Source organism: Pezoporus occidentalis, unplaced genomic scaffold (assembly GCF_034315485.1).
Source record: "Pezoporus occidentalis ecotype Australia unplaced genomic scaffold, CSIRO_AGI_Poc_V1 ctg169, whole genome shotgun sequence".
NCBI classification, from domain to species: domain Eukaryota; kingdom Metazoa; phylum Chordata; class Aves; order Psittaciformes; family Psittacidae; genus Pezoporus; species Pezoporus occidentalis.
In genome coordinates, this window is record NW_026913521.1 from 1505607 (window position 1) to 1524786 (window position 19180).

Below are 19180 nucleotides of genomic sequence, written 5' to 3' on the forward strand. Positions count from 1 at the left end.
GGCCAGCTTGTCAGATGAATGAGCTGTACCATCACTGTAAAAACCAAACCACAACAAATCCAGAGGAGCCATGAGGAATTAAGATTAAAAAGTTCCAAATGAACCATACTGACAAGATAAAAACCACTCTTGTTACTGCAGGCGTTTTTGACTGTCATCACTCAGGGAAAGATTCCCTACAAACAACACGTAGCCAGCCTGGTTTTAGTATAGGTCTGCTTTTATTTCCATATTCAGCTCTTTGAGGGGGACATCCTTTCACAATCTGAAAGGAGGAGGATATAGCCCACTGTAGTGCTGCTTCAGCACACTAAGACACATCATACGAAAACTGGTTCTGTTGACTTTTCCCCAAACGAAAGGAACACTTGTCCATGCACTCGGGACATAGAAAGAGTCCTGAAACAGAAACATCGTGCGTTTAAGAGGTGTGCTGGTGAATCTCACCTCACTGGCAATAGCCAAAATGCTACCAGTCGGCAAGTACTGCACAGGGAGTCAGGAAGTAAATACTGGTAGTAGTGGAGTTAAAAAAAGAAAAAAAAACAAAACAAAAATAACCCCCCTAAAAAAATAATAGAATTTAAAGCAGCGCCTTCCCAGTGTCTCACTGCAGCAGGCAGCAAGACTTAAAGGCACTACAATGTGTCAGAATGGAGAAGATCTGGTGCATCCACCCTTCCAGAGTGCAAGAATATGGATTACAAATTCCACAGTTGATGTAGGCTTTCTGAAAAATGAACAAACTTCTTCTCAGCACAAGATCTGGTGGTGCTGCAGGAAGGGAAAAGAGAGGCAAGTTAGTTACTGTGCTTCTATACAAACAGCTCAACCTCATCAGAGAGGCTACTTGGTGAAAGGCTGTGTGTGTTTCACTTGCTCTTAAACTGATATTTTCACTCTCTTCCTTCCATAAAAGGATCTCCCATGTATGAGACACAGATAAGCCTGATCAAAATATATTCACAGGTACCAAGGCTACATATTTGTCCATAAACCCAAGAGATAAACTGTTTATGTTTTACTTGAACTCCTTAGATATCTGGAGATTAAAGAGCTATATAGGCTGACTTGCAGCTGTATAAGGTATACTTCCAGTCTCCCCTTCCTTAAATGAAGTACTAAACATGACAGAGCAGGAACACTTTCCAGGTTTTAAGGCTTATGCGAGTGCCTTCACTATCAAATATCTTTTATCTTCTCAATCCAACAAACTCAAGCTCCCTAAGGGACATTTCCTGTAACAGGGGCTGAAAGTAGCCTCTATTTTCAACATAGAAATACATTAATATGAACTGACAAAAAGGCTCTGGGGAAAAACACTGGATTAAATAAGATTTCAGAAACATGCAGCTGCACACAATCTGCTACTTCCCAAGTTCTACCCACATTCCTATAAAACAACAGCAGAGTTCGTGTGGATGTTTAAATATCTCCAGATTCTATCAGCCCAGTCAACTTGTTGTACCCTCTTCAGTAGAGTACTTAAACTCTGTCCATTTTGGACTAACATGCAATTCATCCAAAAGGCACAATTTCTCTCTCATGATACTCATTCCCCCTACTGACAGAACCTGGAGTCTGCAACACACTGAGCCTCGAAGTTAACCCCGACTCCACTGTGGTTTGATCACTGGCAAGACAGGATATACACAGAATTCAGCTCAGCACAACTCATAAATCTGCCATTACTTCTTCAGACACTTCTGTCCTCTCTACAGAGAACACACAAATCAACTCAAAGAGCAACACATTCACTCATGCAACGGACAGACCTAACTTTCTGAAGCAAATGATTGCACCTATAGCAATAGCAGACAGAGGGGTTTGTCACCTTACCACAATTTAATTAATTACTCTGGTTCTGCAAGGGTAATAATTTCTTCATTGATAAAAAATTCAACAGTCTCCTCCTCCCAGTCATCGACATTGCTGTCCAGCTCATCTGTGTCTACCCCTGCAACGCAGAAAACAGGAACACTGAACACACCAGACAAGGCAGCAATCAAAGATTTGATGCTCGTGGCAGAAGCAGTCCTTAACACAGCAGTGAAAAGAGAGATTTGGGGCTTTAAATCGTACATGGTAAATTCATTAAATGACAACCAAGGTGCTACTGCCTGCCTGCCAGCACAGGGCTTCTGCAGGTTTTCTGGTTAACTGCAACACCAAAGTCTCTTTGCTTGCCTTGAAGCATGAAGATGTGAGGTAAACCACAGATACCATATCTGGCAGCCAACAGCATTTGAACTTTCTCCTGTGGAGGGGGGGTGTGTGTGGTGGAATAAATCCTGTTGTGACTTAGGATAAAAAGTATAAATAACCTTTAGAGAACAGGGGATTAGCTTTGGCAGGAAATGGAGAAGTGGATGAATCCCCAGGACAGGGTAGTTACTTGGTAAGAAGCAGCATGACTTCACAAGTACTATGTGTGGCTTACCTCCTCGAAGCTCTAAACGCTCATTCCTCTGCTCCATGTACAATTTCTGTGCCATCTTGCGGTACTTTCTGAACTCTTCCATCATTGTTCGTCTCCTTTCCACTAGCTCCTACAGAGGCAGGAAGAGGTCATTAAACCTCTCCAATAAATCAAATCCACATACAAGGCATTTGTTATCAAGTCAAGATTTCTCATGAACACACTTTCCACTAACTTAAAAGGAAAAAGATCTTTCACTTATGTAATCAAAGAGCATCTTTGGTTTTAAAGAGCTTTTCTTAAAGACTGCCAAATGCAGCAACTCACTAAGAACCCCCAGATTTTACCACCTTTGCTTAATGAGGCAACAGCAGTGCCTCACCAGATTCATTACTGTTTAACCTGACAGCTTAAGTGGCATCTTCCCTATTGGAACTAACTCTAACCATCTGGATTCAAATGAACACAAGTGTTTTGTTATAGAAGAAATTTAACTTGCATGTAACCATTACAAAATAACTAAGGACAGGTTACATGAGTTGCATCTACATCACTATATTCCAAAAGTGTCTTGCCTTTGAAGCTTTGGACTGGCTCAGGCGATCCTTCTGCTCAAATATCTTGGAGTATTTCTTCAGGTCCTTCTTTATTTGCTGTAAAACAGGGAATTTTATTTCAACCAGGATATCACGGCAGCAATCATACTCTGTAAGAGCTCCTTCAATAGGCCTAAGCTGGCGATGCGCTTTTTAAAAGCATCATCTTCTAGGCAATTTTCCTTCACTATCATTTTGTTTGTTCTGACTTAGAGATCTTGCAAATGCTTCTGTAGACATGCAGTCAGTGAAGTCTAAATTCAGTTTTGTTCTTTATGCCCTTTGACTGTACCCTAACTGTAAGAACAAGTTGTAGCCATTTCCATTCTGATCTTAAAGACCAGTTAATATTTACCATCATTCTTAGAAGTGAGGTCCCCTACAGCAATGGTTTTTCACAAATTCAAGGCAAAAAGACAGTTGCTTAACTTTGTAACAGCTCAAGCCCCATCCTCAACAAGAGACAGTACAACAGGTCTATTCATACACCAAATCAGTGTCAGCAGAAGTCACTGGAAGGACACTACCTTTATCTGATCCTCACTGAGCAAGGTAGCTGGTCGTGGTCTCCACAGCAGCTGACAGAACCTGTCTTTGTTGTTTTTCTGGAGCAGACGGCCTTGGAACGTCCATAACCAATATGCATTGTCCACCTGGAAGAACAGTGCACCATCTCAGGTAAGATAAGCTATAACTTCACAATGTAGTCCTCACTCCATGTCTTAAGGGTCTTTCTTATAAAATAAGCACCATTAGTGAAGAGAAACAGGGTGCTCTTTTTGTAAGTGCCTTCCTTGCACAAGTCAAATCCCTCTGCAAAATAGTTGTTCCATTAAAGCTTTGCAAGAAGCTCCTCTCAGGAGGATCCCAGCAGTTTGAAACTAAGCCAGCCCTTCTACCACATTCTTAAGTCTCAAAGTCTATACTTGTACAGGAGAGGATTACAGTGCAGTGCCTGAAACCATGCAAAAGTAATACAGGTGCAATAAATCCTGCTGCTCTGTGTGGACCACAAGGAGATCAAGGTTTAAACCACTAAAGACGTAATGAAAAAGGACATCAGTTTAGACTCATGAACTGCCCTTCCAGAACTTATTCTGGACAACTGGTGAAGCCAAAGGCCTAAATACTGATGTTTAGAAGTTCATGTATAAAACCGTGGTGCAGGCTTTAAGTCACAGGATGACTGAGAGTTGCCCATTTTCTTTTCCTAACCAATAGCCCTTTCCAATAACTCTGGAAGAGAAAGGAAACACAAATACACCCCACAGGAAAGCATTAGTACCTTATGGCTCCACCAAGACACAGAAGTCACAATGTATCTGCCTGTAGGATCCCATTCCACATCTGAAGCTGTGTAGTGTTCAGCTATATTCATCATGGTGCAGTCAGATGTATCAACAAATGCTAAGGCACCATTCATGCTGCAAAGGCAAAATAAGGCAGATGGTTTTACATACTAGTATAGCCTGGTTTTTAAAAGCATTTCACAAGCTGCTTCTTTACACCTCCTCACTACAAAGAGGAGTTCTCAGAGCAACCAAGAGACAGGCTCATACCAGTCTCTGTGGCTAGAAAGCATGTGATGAATAAAAACAAAACCCCAAGAATGACACTTTTGTGTCTGTGTTCAGTGACCCTGAACCCATTTTACTTCTGCTGCTAAAGCGACAGTGAAAACATACCATAGGCAAATTACAGCCAAAGTTTAACGATCATATACTTAGACATGCTTAAGTAGTGAAGACAAGATGACGAGCAGCACTTGTCTGAAAGCAAATATTACTCAAATGCTTAATAAAATTAATTTTCACTTGCTCTGATGTGAAACTTTCTTAATAGCTCTTTTACAAAACAGCTTTGTCATTAAGAGGTACTGCCCATGAGGAGCCACGAGGCTGTGACAACAAATGCATTGTAAGAACCACCTGCGTGGTGCAAACTGGATTAGTTGAGTCAGTATTTAACTTAAACAGCTGAGCAGTGTTTCTAAATATCCACTTTTTGTTGAAAAAAGCATTCTGCATTTGGTGTGGCAAAAATAGCATGTAAAAGATAAGAGACTAAACTACATCACGACATTGCATTTCTTCTTTTCCTCTGCTTCTGCAAAGCTCTATCAGGATTACACAGGAATGCAACATTCCTGGAGATACCAAACATTCCTAGATGAATTACTCTAGTCTTTTCCCTCATTTGAATGAATGTGGTGTTCAGTAACTTGTGCAGTACTCACCTTCTGAGGCCAGCCAACACTACAAATTGCCCTTGAGGACTCCAGAATATCGTGTTTGCCTGCTGTTTGTCAAACGTTTCTGGAAAGAAACAAATTCAGACATCTCAACCTGACACCATCACTTTGCTTACAAGCAGTCAGCTCCATCCAGTCCTCAAAAGACACTTCTGAACTCCGCAAGCAAGTCCTAACAACAGCCCTTAGCTCTACACTTCTAAAGGCAAAACCCAGTAACACCAAGATGCCCAAAGGCAGCAAGAGAGATCAGAAGATCCCAACATACAACCTGGGAATAAATTTTATCTAAAGTGAGCCAAGTCTGTGCTATCACCTCACATCCATTTCCCAAAGCCACAGAATTATTCTGCCTTGTAGGCCTTTTATTCCCAGACACTGGACTGATTCAGATCCAAAACAGTTTAGCTGTCACCAAGAAGTTAGATCTCTACAATACAATGCCAGGCAGAGCACATATCGCTATTCTATCCAAAACCAGGCACAGTTTTGACTTTACTGTATCTACTGTCATGCAAAATGCCTAGTAACTGTATTTTTCACTTGTTTTTCAGTCACTTACTTATGAGTTCTATTTTCCCATTGTTTTTAACATGGTAAAAGGAAACTGAAATTCGTGGAGTTTCTCCATGCAACACAGCAAACTTGCTTCCATTTGGTTCCCAAGCAAATGCTATGATGCTTTCTGTAACAAAAAAATCCACAACACAATCCAAAACTCTGTCAAAAGACTATGCAAAGCTTTGATTTCAAGCAGTTATCAAAGAAAATCAACAATGCTGAAAACAGGAAACCCATCAGTTAAAAGACAGTCTATATGGCAAAGCCTGTTAAAGCATAGGTTGATAAGGTAAAGTAGGGAGTTATGGGAAGTGTTTCAGATAAACAATAGCTCCCCAAAGTCTCCCATCTTCTAGAAAATACATCCATAGTATCAGCCCTTTAATAGATTTTCAGTTACAAGCATGAATAGCAACAAACATTTTGATTTCTCATCTCGACATGAGATGGAGATGCCCTCCAACATTAATACTACACTAAGAAAAGAGTTATCTTCTCAGTTCTGTCACGTGTTGACAGCTATTTCTAAGAAACAAACAAGTGTCTATAAAGTAAAGAAACACTTGGCATTACCTTTCATTTCCACCACATCCACTGGCACCTGCTTCTCTCTCATTCTGAATATTTCAAAGTTGGTCACTACTCCCTGTAAAGACCAAGATCAGCTCATTATCCAGCACAGAAGCAGTAGAGCAAATAGTTGTACTGGAAGGCACAGAAGGACAACTACACAATTAGCCTGTCAGGACACAGGATGAAAGACAAGATTTGTTTCTTTAATGGGAGCAGATAAATATAGTATGCCTCATTACCGAACACATTCTATCTTTCCCTCCCTGATAAAAAGTAACGGTACAAAAGCATTTGTTTCTTTCCAGACTGTTAGGAAATTTAGTTAAGACAGATAAACATATGGTGCACCGTGCAGCACAAACTAAGGGCTGTTCAGCATCTGCTTGACATTGAGTAGAACAAGAGGTGAAGCCTGCAACTCTCACCCAAGTCCACAAAGTCACTGAAGTCAAAGCAAGCCTTGGATGTAAACATGACAGACTTTGCTCTCCACACGCCTCAAATGCACGTGGAAAAATGAAAAATAACTTTGACATCATAGAATTTACACTGTCTATATTGAAAGACAGTAGGTGTCAGCATGAGAGAGAACTAAATGTCATTAATATAATCAGAATCCACGTACCTGGGTACCTTTGGGAGTCCTGTCTACCTTCACACACAGGTAATCCCCGTTCTTCTGCCAGTGTAGTTTACAATCTACGACATTGAAGAGATTTCGCACACGAATTTCTTGTCTAGAAGGCAGCTGCATCAAAGTCACTCTTGCTGGGATGTCTTTGTCCTCAGGCACCCAGAAAGCAATTATGTTACCACCTGGAGACCATGAGAAGTCTCTACAGGAAGAAAGTAAAAAATGCAGTGGATTAATTTTTAATTAGAGATGCTACAAGCAGAAACCATTTTCATCACTGTATCTGAACCGCAGGCAAATGTAAAATCTTAATAATAAAGACAGATACAGACAAGCAACTGAAGCCAATTTAACCACCTTACACACATCACACCAAAACAGATGTTTAAACTTGCTCTATAATGGGTGTTATCAAATCCAGTACATTTCAATTAGAGCAGGAGTTACACCCAGTGTTAACAGACAGATCTAAGAAACAGACTGATCAAACCAATGAGCAATAAGAAACCCTCCTATTAAATTACACAGGAGACAATCTCCTTGCACCTGGGTACACTCAGTTTTCTTGCCGCTTTACAGAGGTACCTCAAAAGCTCTCGAAGAAGTCCCTGTCCATCATGAAGACATGCACAAAGTCAAACCCACTCCTTGCCAACAGGTAGGATGCAGCACATTGTTTCAAGCCAGCATACAAATCTTGTTAAGGAGATATTCCCTAACAAACTGCATTCCAGTTTGGTTCTACAGACAAGGAACAGGACTTCCCAGATAGACCCTGGATTAAGCAAAACCACAAAGAAAATTTCAAAGCACACAAGCTGTCAACTACAGACAAGAATAAATGGAGCATTTTCCATTTCTTTTTGCTGGTTTGTCTGATTTGACCACTTTAGTGTATGAGACCAGAGTTCTACATTCCTCTCACTATAAAGCCCCAGACACAACTGCTCTCTTCAGTTAGAATTGTTATCTTTACAAAGGAATAGACCTACCTTATCCCATTGATTTTCAAGCTTTTTTTGTCCAACAAACCCATAGACTAAAAGAGAAAGGTGTGAATTCTGAAGTCAGTAATATTCTTCTAATTACAGATGCACTTTCTATCCATATTAGGGCACATAAACTAGGAAATTGTGTACAGCTTTCAGAGATCCTGTATCACTTTTATTATGATCATACGCATTCCACAATTACAAATCAATAAAATCTGCTGTACAGATTAATGACTGCAGAAGCCTGAATCGTAATGAAAACGTAAACCAGACTAGATTAGGCTGCAATTTACAGTGCATTTTTGGCACTCGCCTTCTACTTAGAGCTCTGAGGCATCACAAACTTGATCCTACCGACTCTTATAAATAGTATATTGATCTGTCTCGTCATTCTAGATGTGTGAAATTTACTGTCAGACTCAGCTCAAGTTTTCCACCCAGGAAAGAACACGAGCAAATGAATTTCTCCCCTTTTAAGCCCAGCTCTAGAGTATATTATTTTACAATGTAAAACCCCCATGGTAAGGGGGTTGGAACTAGATGATCTTAAGGCGCTTTCCAACCCTAATTATTCTATGATTATACGTGTCCATGAGAAAGACTGACACAGCAGAAAAAACAAGCAAGAACTTACAGGTGTTTCATAGATGCTGAGGATATCTGAAGTCATTCGAGCAAAGAATTTACCATCATGACTCCACCTAAGCAAATAAAAAGGGAAAAGAATATTAAATAGGAACTACTGCCTTTTTATGAGATGAAATCTGGGATTAGTCCTCTCATTCTGTTTCTCAACCTACTTAAAAATAGGCCAGTGAGCTGAGTTTTCACAGTGGAATCCTCGCTTCTTCTGCCCAGTCAGAATGTCCCAGATGATAATAGCCTGAGGGTCATCCTGTGTGTCCATCAAAGGGCTGAAGGTCACTAAATACCTACAAAAGAAATAATTTCACTGTCAAAACTTCATCTAAGATACCAATACAAGCAAGCTTTTATTCAAATAATACTTATATACAATGTACTTTCAAACAGCAGTTTCTCTAATGGGATTTTCTGCAGTAAGAACAGTGTGATAAAGGGGAATAATGCTTCCAAGATACAGTATTTCCCTGGCATTCCTCTGGCTGAGAAGACTCTAGATTTATGTGCAAATCTTCCTGTATTGATGTTACAAGAAGAGGAACTCACTAAATACTGTTACCTACTATATAGCTTTGCCACAAGAACATGATTGGTTTCAGAAAGAATGTAAATCCATTGACCTTATCCAACCTGAACTGTAAGTACGTTAAGACTTCTCCACTGAAAGATAAATACTCTCTGATGTATTAAGACATAAAACCTAACGGCTTCTAAATGCTGCTTGAAAACTAGCAAAACAAGACACATCTCAGTCCTGAAATTATTTCAGCCTTCTATACGCAGCTCTTTAACATTAAAGAAAACATATGGAATTCATGTCAGTACCAAAGATACAGAGGATACTACTCAACTGAATCTTCTCAGAGAACAAGAAATCGAACATTACAGACATCCCATCTAAAGAGGGAAAACATGGCCTTCTCCCTTGGGATAATGATATCTCTGAGGAAACCTGCCAGCTCAGTTTTATAGACCAATTATTCTAGATTAAGTATCTTTCCTGAAGTCAAAAGTCAGGCAGATCTTCATTCATTCCAAGAAGGACTTGTGTATGGAAAGCTGTACTTCCAAAGACAAAGGACAACAGAAAACCCCAACCACATGAGATTTGAAGGCACAGCAGAAACAACATGCATACTTCATGCTTTTGATCCTTTAGCCCAAACCAATGTCATACTCCATACCTTTCACAAGGTGAGAAGTCAATGAGCTGCACTCCCTGATGACTAAACCTTTGAATCTGCTTGAACTTCTCTCCGCCCCAAAGTGCGATGCCTCTCTGGTGGAAGGTAGCTAAGTAGGTGCCCTTCGGGGACCAACGTACGTAGGTTTCCGTCCACCTCTGGATTTAAAAACAAAGGGTACACAAAGGTTTAATTTCATGCTGCATTCCTAAAGGAGAAAGAATGAATGTGTGGCTTGTAGCTTCACACTTTGCTAATCTGTTTACTAAGTGAAGATCTCCTGATCAGTGACATCCCAGACTAGTTGTGGAGTTTCATTTCATGCACGTAATTCACAGTACTCAACTTTTCAGGTTGAAAAGTGTCAATTGAGACCTTTTCAACTTACTGATCACCAAAAACATTGTCCAGGTAGAGCGAAAACCTTTGTATAGTAACAATTAAAGCCACCTAAACAGGCTTGGGTTTGCTTGCTGTGTTTCAGCCCTGGTAAGAGCATACTCGGAAGTAAGGTCAGTATTTCCAATTTCTTAAGAATAGACTTGACCTCCAGCTAAGTTGAGAGGTTTCAGCTACATAGACCATGACCAGTGACCATGGTGATGAGTGAATTACTCATCATCCCAGAGTCAACATCTTTCTACTGTAACACATACTAGTTACTACAGAAAATGCTTCTGGGTCACTGTCTGCAGTAGACAGGCACACTGACTCTCTCTTTTATATGCTACTACCAAACCAGCTATTCCTCTTTAGCATCTCTGTGGTCAGCAAAAAAGGATCAGAAGCAGCATACGTAAGCACATGCTTGGCTCTAATGAATAATACTCCTCAGACTCTGACTTTGCATTTTCAGGTCTTTCTGAATCACCGACAACATAGAGATGAAGGAAACTAATAGGCATCATGGACCAGTTAAGAAAAAACAAACACCACCACAAACAAGTTAACTCTACATTTGTTTTACCTAAGCAGCTAATTCTAATTTTAAAGGATGTATTTTCACCATTCCTCACCGAAAGGAAGGAAAAAGGATTTCAGCAATAGGGGAAAGAAATATTTTGAAATGTCATGAAACGAATGAGACCGACAGAATATCTGCAATGTACAGCACTTCCAGGACACTCACTGCTCTGTCCTCAATTTGCACAGGTTCTTTGATATCATTCCAAAAAATGGAGGTCCGGTCTCCTGACTCAAAGATCACACTGTACTGATCCCTGCAATCAGGATCTTCCAACCAGTACCGGAGATTGCCCTAAGACAAACAGAAACAAGAAGATTATTAGTGGTAGTGGTAACAAACACAGAGGTCTGCCTCCAACATTTAGAAACATAAGATGCTTTCAAAACTCTATTTTTAAGCAACTTGTGCAAAAAATCGTTGTTTCCTCTTACGTTTTACCATATGTGGAACTTCTAAACAGAACCACTAAATTCTTCCTTGTCCCTTCATGACAGTGAGAAGAAAGGAACAGGAGCATATGACCACAGTATACTGTTACTTATAACAACACTACTGATGCATCATTTCTATTTTCATATGAATGCTCCAGTGATGAAGTCATTATTTCATATTGTGCTGAATATTCTTCCCACTTCCCCAAAGAAATCCTTACCAGGTCTTTAAATGGTTGTTTCTCAGGGATTTCCCACTCATCACTGATTGTCATGTACCTGAAAGAACAATTTCATTGGTTACCCTCCATGCAGGCACTTCTGGTTAGAATCCCCAAATCTACAGATACACATGACAGCTGCACTCACTTATCAAAGTCTGTGAACAGGTTGACTCTGAAAGTGTGTTGTTTATCCAGTTTGTAGGAATCTGCATTCTTCACAGCATCCACTGCATGAGAAGGAGACATGTACTCCAGGAAGATGTATCTGCAATGAAGGAAGACGATAGCAGAAAGTCATCACTGGCTGTGTAACAGGCTCTTATAAAAAAAAGACATTAAATAAAACACAGAACAAACAATGAGGATGAACCAAGAACTCAGTATGGAGCATCTATAAAATTATTTTGTCTTGTCCCTAACAAGTTAGGGCTCAAAAGCAATTGATCTCCACTCTGGCCAAAAGCACATGTACACTTCTAGGCCGTATACAGGGCTTGTCTGGAATCAAACTGATATTCTTTTGGTAATGAATGCAAGTTCAATGCAACACAGATCAACAATGTGAGCTAGTAACAGGCAGGTTTGGTGTACAGCTCTTTCCAGCTGAGTGACAAATCATGTTTAGGAAATGTAAATCTTGCTATCATAGACACCTCAAAGCACCACTCGTCTTTCAACTACACTGAATATAATTCAGCTTCCTTCTCACCATAATTTTCTCATGCTCCTCAAGCTGAATTTACAGAACCAACCAGACATCTGCTCCAGAAAACCCACTTTCTTATGCTTTCTAAAATTCCTCCCAAACTCAGGAATATACAGTACTCCAACCAGAGGAGCAAGACTCTGTAAAACCTCATATTGATCAGGTTGATTTTGGCCTGCTTTCTCTCTCTAAAACTTTCTTTCCCTTTTGGTTTGATTACTTCTTGTTAGCTTTCTTCTCAATTTCAGATGCTGCAATTAACCATAAACAGGGATCAGAAGTTGGCAAAGGGGAAAAGGATCTTCATAAGGGCTCACTGACCTTAAGGAAGTCAGAGTGACTAACATAAGCATAAGCACTGGCAACCGGAGACAGAATACTGACAGCCCATTTTGAAATTAACAGTACATCCACTGCTACTAAGTTTTTAGCCAGAATCTATTATTAGCCATAGCTAAAATTAACAGAAAAATACCATTTAGTATTGCACAGAAATGTGCCTTCCAAACCCAGCTAAACTGTTTCCATAATTAGTCTCCACACACACACACACACACTGTAGCTTAATGAGCTATTAAGCTTCTCAGCTCCTTCTGGAACTTCTGTTGCTTACTGAGACTAGATGTCAGGATTGTACAGGCTAAGGTAGAAGAAACTGATAAGCAGGACTATGAAGTCACCATAAAAACTGGCCATAAAGTATTGACACTAACAATCAAGGGTAAGTCACAGCAGTGTTTCAATCCCATTTCCAGTAGGAGTTATCTTGACTTACCCTTTTGTCTTCCCATCTGCTTCTGGATAAAATTCATTGATAATTTTACCAAACTTGGAAAATATTTTGTGGATGACATTCTTCAGTTTCTCAAGTCGGTCTGGTCCAACCTGGGGAACGTTATCCACGACAATTACAGAGTCAATCCCATCTGCTTCCTGTGGCTGATCTTTCAGTACATCACCAAGTAATTCTGCAAAGAAAAAGCATAAAAGAAACTAAGGCACCAGTCTTCATCATGAAGTAGGAAGACAGAAGGGTAAAAAGAATAGTGATAGTAAGAGAATAGGAAGACTTCAAATTTCAGGAAATTTCAAGAAACTTGGTAGTGAATGAATGTTCCATCAGAGAAACAACTGGAGCGAACACCCATCCAACTCCAACACTTCCCTGCTAAGAGGCATGATTACGCAGTTTCTAAAACTTCAAGCAGCTAACTCCTTACAGCAATACCTTACACAGAGGATGTCAACACCTGCATCACCAGCTTGTTTCTGGAGCTGTAACTGGCTCACAAAGTCCTCAAACCTGACAACAGAGCAGACACCTGTAAGATTTACTACCCAAGCTCTGACCAGTAGCCTTGCTCAGATTGTAACTGGATGACTGAAAGAAATGCAACATACACCACCCTCCCAAATGCCATGAGTTTTAGCATAATTCAGAACTATCTGCTATGCTGGAAGCTCGGCATGTCTTGGCATCACTGTAATTATGTTCAAGAACTCACACTCTGTCTAAACCTTTAATTAAACACAAAAATGAAGGTCCACGGCATGACACTTAAAACCACCCTTAAGCATGCAGCAAGTGAAGACAAGTGCATACTTCTTCACACTCTGGACAGTCTTCAAACGTACTAACTCACATTTCCTATAACATCTTACACATTTGGGAGTGGGATGGTTCAGTCCCTACACTGCCCCTTCACTACTAGGAAGAAATTGCTTAAAACATCATTGAAGTTTCACACACACAATAGGAAGAACATTCTGAAGGACTGTAACTGCAGTTATAACTTATGTGCCATACCACGATAAAAACACTTAAAAGGTCCAAAGTACACCTATATGTTGTACACAGAGTTAGAGGCTTCAACAACACCACTGCATAAGTTTTACCTAGTAGTTTCTAGACATACGTTCTGTAGAATTCTAGACAGACATATCTAGCTTTAATCTCTTCCTCAAGTCAATTCTATTCAATTATTCTGTATCCACTACCTAAACCCCATTGGTAATACGCAAATTTTAACACACTTCTCAAATTAACATTACCCAAACTACAAACTGACCTGTAGATCCAAGAAGACACAGAAAAATTATATCCATGATTCAATTCTCAATGGCTCGAACTAGAAGCACTGAAGACAAGGCTATCCAAACAAACCCTCACATAATGTTAGCCTAAGGTTATTTTTAAACCTTTCCAGGAATAAAATCCCACATTATCCCTAGATATCCTGTTCAAACATACACTTTAATACTTGTCTAGATAACCGATTGTTTCACAGTGTAATTGGTCATGTCCCTGCAACTTATTAACATGATTGCATGTCTGGATTCTAAAGAAACATCAGTTACAAGTGGCAGATTTTCTCTGGTTTATGGACATTTTTAGCATTGTTTACTTAAGGGACCAGAATAGACATCCTGCTAACAAATAAGCCAAATGTGCTGAAATGAATGGCAGTTTCACACATGCCATATGAACAGGACAAATATACATGCTTATCTGCAGTAAGCCTTTAACTTATGTGAAAACCACTATAAACTGCAAGACCAGACAGAAAATAAGTGTACACCATTACGCTTTGAATTAGGATACAAGGATAAAATTTGGTGTCAGGCTATGTCCAGCATTCACAAGCCAGAGAAAAAAAATCCATGCACATGTATGTATCCATACACACAGAGAAGCATTTAAAACATGAGAACAAATGAAAAAGAGTGCTGGATGTGTTGATATTTTGAAGACATTTTAATGGAATTTTGCTGGTTTAGAATTCTAGAAGTTATGCTTCCCAGAAAGACCGCTGCAAAGATCTCAAGCAGTGAATAAACATGTTTGCTTTGAATTTCAAATGACCAAAACTCTTGGCTTTCTATAAATTGAAGCTTCAACAGGTGGAGATTTCCATTGATTTGTGGCAATATGCTTCTTAAAAGCTTATGCAGAAACAGATGCCATCACCACTAAGATTACGTAGTACTCACGGAATATTGAGTTTGTAGTATTTATTACTCAAAAAAGATGCTCTCCATGTGCATATGGGAACTACAAATAAAAAGTTAAAAGATGCTAACTTGTATAATAAAAACAAAGACCTAGAAATAGTGAAAACCTACTATTACTGGTAGTAACTAAAAGTTGAAGGGGTTAGAGGAATGATCCTCCATATGATGTCATTTTACTTACTCCACACATTCAGATTATACCCATAAACTTCCCCAATTATAGCAACTATTGACTAATTTATAGCAACTATTACAAAATGGCTCAGATCATGTTCTTCAGAGCAAGTCAAATACTCAGTGAAGGTGTACAACACAGCAAAGAGCAGGAGGACTTGACAGAAGTTAATGTTTAAGAAGCAAGTCTGAAGAGATTCCTTAGTGAGGAGCAGCAGACTGAAAACTGGGACAAGAAGTCAAATGCAGGACAAGTGAATTAAACCCCCCAGAGTTAACAACAGGTATCCTAATGGCACAAAACCATATAGATCACCAAGGATAAGCAAAAACCTTGACATGAAGGTAGAGGCATCAGTCCCAGTAACAATCACAGGTGATGACAACTTTAAGAGCACTATTTCAAACAAATAGGTAGGCAAAGAAGTAGAAGAAAAATGGGACATATAGGAAAATCCCAACTTCTTTTAAAAGTACAGCAATGTGTATCAGGGATCACTCCAGGCAGGTTTTTCTACCACACAAAGAGGTTTAAGTTAAGGTATTTCGGACCAACTTTCCCTCCTCCTTTCACTTTTTACTTACTGCAACACGGAAAACTGACCCAAACTTACAGATCCAGAAAAGAATACCACTTCTTTTGTGGTAAGGGGTTAATTTATACTATTTATTTACATACTATTTATCTACATACTATTTATCTACAGATTTCACTCTGGATGTGTAGAAAACACAGAATGATGAAATCTAGTAAGATAAGATAAGGGCTGCAAGTTAATTTCCTAGAATATACTGGATCTCAAGATACTCTTTCAAGGAATAAGCCATCCTTCAGGTAGCTGATAACGCACTAAAGCTGTGGGTAAGGAACCGCTTCCCTAGGATTTAGGACACACGCAGCAAAGTGTCTTCTATGACTACAAACATTGGAAGGATTGAAAGGAGTAGTTTAAAAATCCTGTATTACAGTAAAATAACATGCAGATTTCTTATTTACCCTATCATCCCCTTAGATTTTCCTTGCATGTAAAATGAAAGCATGTACTTTCACACAAGTCTACAAGAAAAAAGATGGAAACAAGGAAACACAAAAGGGTGATTTTTTAGGCTCTATTAGTCATTTGTCATAACTACTTCCCATAAAAAGACTTTGTAGGCCTGCAGACAAACCAAGGAATGCATATTCAGATTCATGTGCAAGAATACAGTGTTTAATCAAAAGTGTAGCAGATTAAAGGCAAATGCCTACATTGTACCCTTCCTCGACCTTAAATCCAAAATTGTGAACAAAGGGATCTTCAAAAGGGAAGAAGCTGGTTTAGCCAGCTCTTATTCCACCCACAAGAGAAGCAGGGTGTGGTGGGTATACAGCTATCTTCAGCTGGCAGAATTGTAAGGACCACTATCATTATCTGAACTAAAGCTTCATTGCACCTAAGTGCATCTGACACATCCCTTCTCCTGCGTGAACTTGGATGAGCTGCTCCTCCACGCCACCATCATGCTGGTGGAAAGAAATCTGATGGTCCAATCCTAAAGCTGGTCCAGCTCAAAGATGGAATGTTATCATAAACACTGAAATAACCTTGGCTCAGTGACAGTGATGGACTCCTTTTCTCCTTCAAGAGTCATCAGGATACAGGGAAAGGAATAAGGAAGCTCAAGAAGTTGCGCACTGAAAGCCAGACCAACAAGAGTGACTAAACTTAAACACTGTAATTCAGTCACTAACACTGTATTATTCACACAGCTGAGAAATTAACCAAAGTAATCCTTCACAATAAAATACATGAAATGGAAAATACGTTCAGTTTCTGAAGACGATCAGAACTGACCATAATAATCCCAGGCACAGACCAAGTGTATCAAGCAAACATTTAACCAGGCAAAAGCAATCCAACTACATACTCGCAGACGATTTTGCCAACATCTCTTTAAGAAACACGTGCACAAGTTCAAAGAGCCATACAGACGACTAAATTGGGAACAGCAAACACTCTCCTAACCTAAGGTATTCTGCTGCAGTTTTGTTAAGGTAAGCACAGGGCTCAACACTAGAAGGCACATGGATCACCTGTGTTCCACGGCCAACTGAAGAACTGACTTACAATCACATGCTTTAAGACACTTTTCTCCAGTTTTCGTATATGTAACATAGGAGCCTACAACACATAAGATACACGTAAATCAGACCCTACAACAACGTATACCTAGACCAAGTACTTTTGCTATTCAAGAATGGAGATGATTTATCTAGAAAGATTTAACTGAAAGATATTAAAAGAGAGTTCTAACTCCTGTATGACAGAATCACATATTCCCTCGACTGTCTCTGCAGTTACACAATGGCTTTATGACATTTTATGACAGTCAACATTCAATACTTTTCACGAAGAGCCTCAGTTCGAATTTAACTGCCAGAAGTAATGTTTCCATCCTTTCCCGTCACAAAGTGCCTATGTCATGTCTTTCTGAGCACTAACTCTTCTCAAAGCCATACTATTATCTACACATTTCACTCTGGATGCGTAGAACACACAGAATGATGAAATCTAATTTGCATCAGGTCAAAACTGAAGACTGCTGGTTTTACAGCCGAGTTTAACCAACGGAGGCAAACGGCAAACACACGAGGTGGTGATCCCGCAGCCCGGTACTAGAAGTTTACCGGCACGTTTAGGACCAACAGTACGGTGCATAGATAAACCAGAAGGAGCTTCATTCAGGACGCACTGCTGCGACCAACACGCGTACCCAGCACCACGAGCAGCTGCCAGGCAGCCCAGGGGGGGTGAAGGGAGCAGAGCGATGGCACGGCCAGGCACCGCTCGTACACCGGGCTCCCGTCTCGCAGCCCCACGGGCCCGGGGGCCTTCGCCGCGGTCATGGCCGGGCCCCACGGCCGGAGCTTTCCCTCCTCCTCGCGGCCCCTCCCACCCATCCCGCTCCCGGCCGCCCTCCCGCCCGCGCCCGCCGCCGGCCCGGCTCGCACCTTCATCGCTGATGTCGTCCACGAAGTCCTCGGGGTCGCTGAAGGAAATCTCGTCCTCGGGCTCGGCCGGGACGCCAGGCTCGGCTTCTCCGTTCTCCTGCTCCTCGCCGGGGTCAGCCTCGGTCTTGGCTTCAGCCGGCGGCTCGGTCTTGGCCTCCACCGCCGGCTCGGCCTCAGGCTCGTCCCCGGCCGGCGGCTCGGCCTCGGGCTCAGCCTCCGCCTTCTCGGGGCTTTCGCGGCCGGACGGCGGCTGAGGCGGCGGCTGCTCGGGCTCGGCGGAGGGCTCCTCGGCGGCGGGAGGCGGCGGCTCAGGGGGCCCCGGCGGCGCCTCAGACTCGCCACCTTCTTCTTCCCGTCCCTCTCCTTCCTTCTCCTCCTCCTCCTCCTGCTGCGGCGGCGGCGGCGGCGGCGGCTCTGCCAGCGGCGGCGGGGGCCCGTCCGTGTGCTCGGTGTCGCCGCCGGGCCCCTGCGCGGCGGTGGGCGCGGCAGCCGCCGGGCTCTCCTCGGTGTCCTGCATGGGGCTGGCTGCGGGGCCCGGCCGGCCGCGCGCTCCCTGCTACGGCGCGACGGGGAAAGGAGCGGGGGAGGGGCGGGGCGGCTCCTACCGCCCGGCCATGTGCGCCAGGACCAGCGGGCCCCGCGCGGGGGCGCCTACCAACAGGCATGGAGCGGGAGGGGGGATGTCGGAATTAAGTCCTGGACCCGCCTCAGCGGCTGCTCACCGCTGTTGTATCCTCCCCGTTCTGCTCCGAGGCGGCCGGTGTCCTCTTCTCAGCCCGCTCCTCTCTCATCTAGAGGCGGCTTCTACTCCTACTCGACGTA

At 41.6% G+C, this 19180-nt stretch overlaps 1 protein-coding gene across 1 annotated transcript; it reads right to left on the minus strand.

Moving 5' to 3' along the window:
• Positions 1-202: 202 nt before the first annotated feature.
• On the minus strand, positions 203-18946 carry EIF3B (eukaryotic translation initiation factor 3 subunit B). Its single transcript, XM_062613586.1, has 19 exons — positions 18359-18946; positions 12956-13148; positions 11620-11739; positions 11472-11529; positions 10982-11110; positions 9853-10010; positions 8827-8958; positions 8661-8727; positions 8027-8073; positions 7026-7236; positions 6401-6473; positions 5829-5951; positions 5252-5330; positions 4301-4439; positions 3543-3668; positions 2995-3072; positions 2441-2549; positions 1840-1957; positions 203-774 (listed from the first exon to the last, which is right to left on the minus strand). The coding sequence occupies exons 1-18, from the start codon at positions 18873-18875 to the stop codon at positions 1854-1856; spliced, it is 2463 nt and encodes an 820-aa protein (XP_062469570.1). The 5' UTR covers positions 18876-18946; the 3' UTR covers positions 203-774; positions 1840-1853.
• Between the last annotated feature and the right edge of the window lie 234 nt (positions 18947-19180).

Coding starts and splice junctions, on each gene's coding strand:
- EIF3B (XM_062613586.1), bottom strand. CDS start 18,875: ATGCAGGACACCGAGGAGAGCCCGGCGGCTGCCGCGCCCACCGCCGCG. Junction 5,331..5,828: donor TGGGAAAATAGAACTCATAA/GTAAGTGACTGA, acceptor GTTTCTTTCCAG/AAACGTTTGACAAACAGCAG. Junction 3,073..3,542: donor TCAGTGAGGATCAGATAAAG/GTAGTGTCCTTC, acceptor CCTGTTTTACAG/CAAATAAAGAAGGACCTGAA.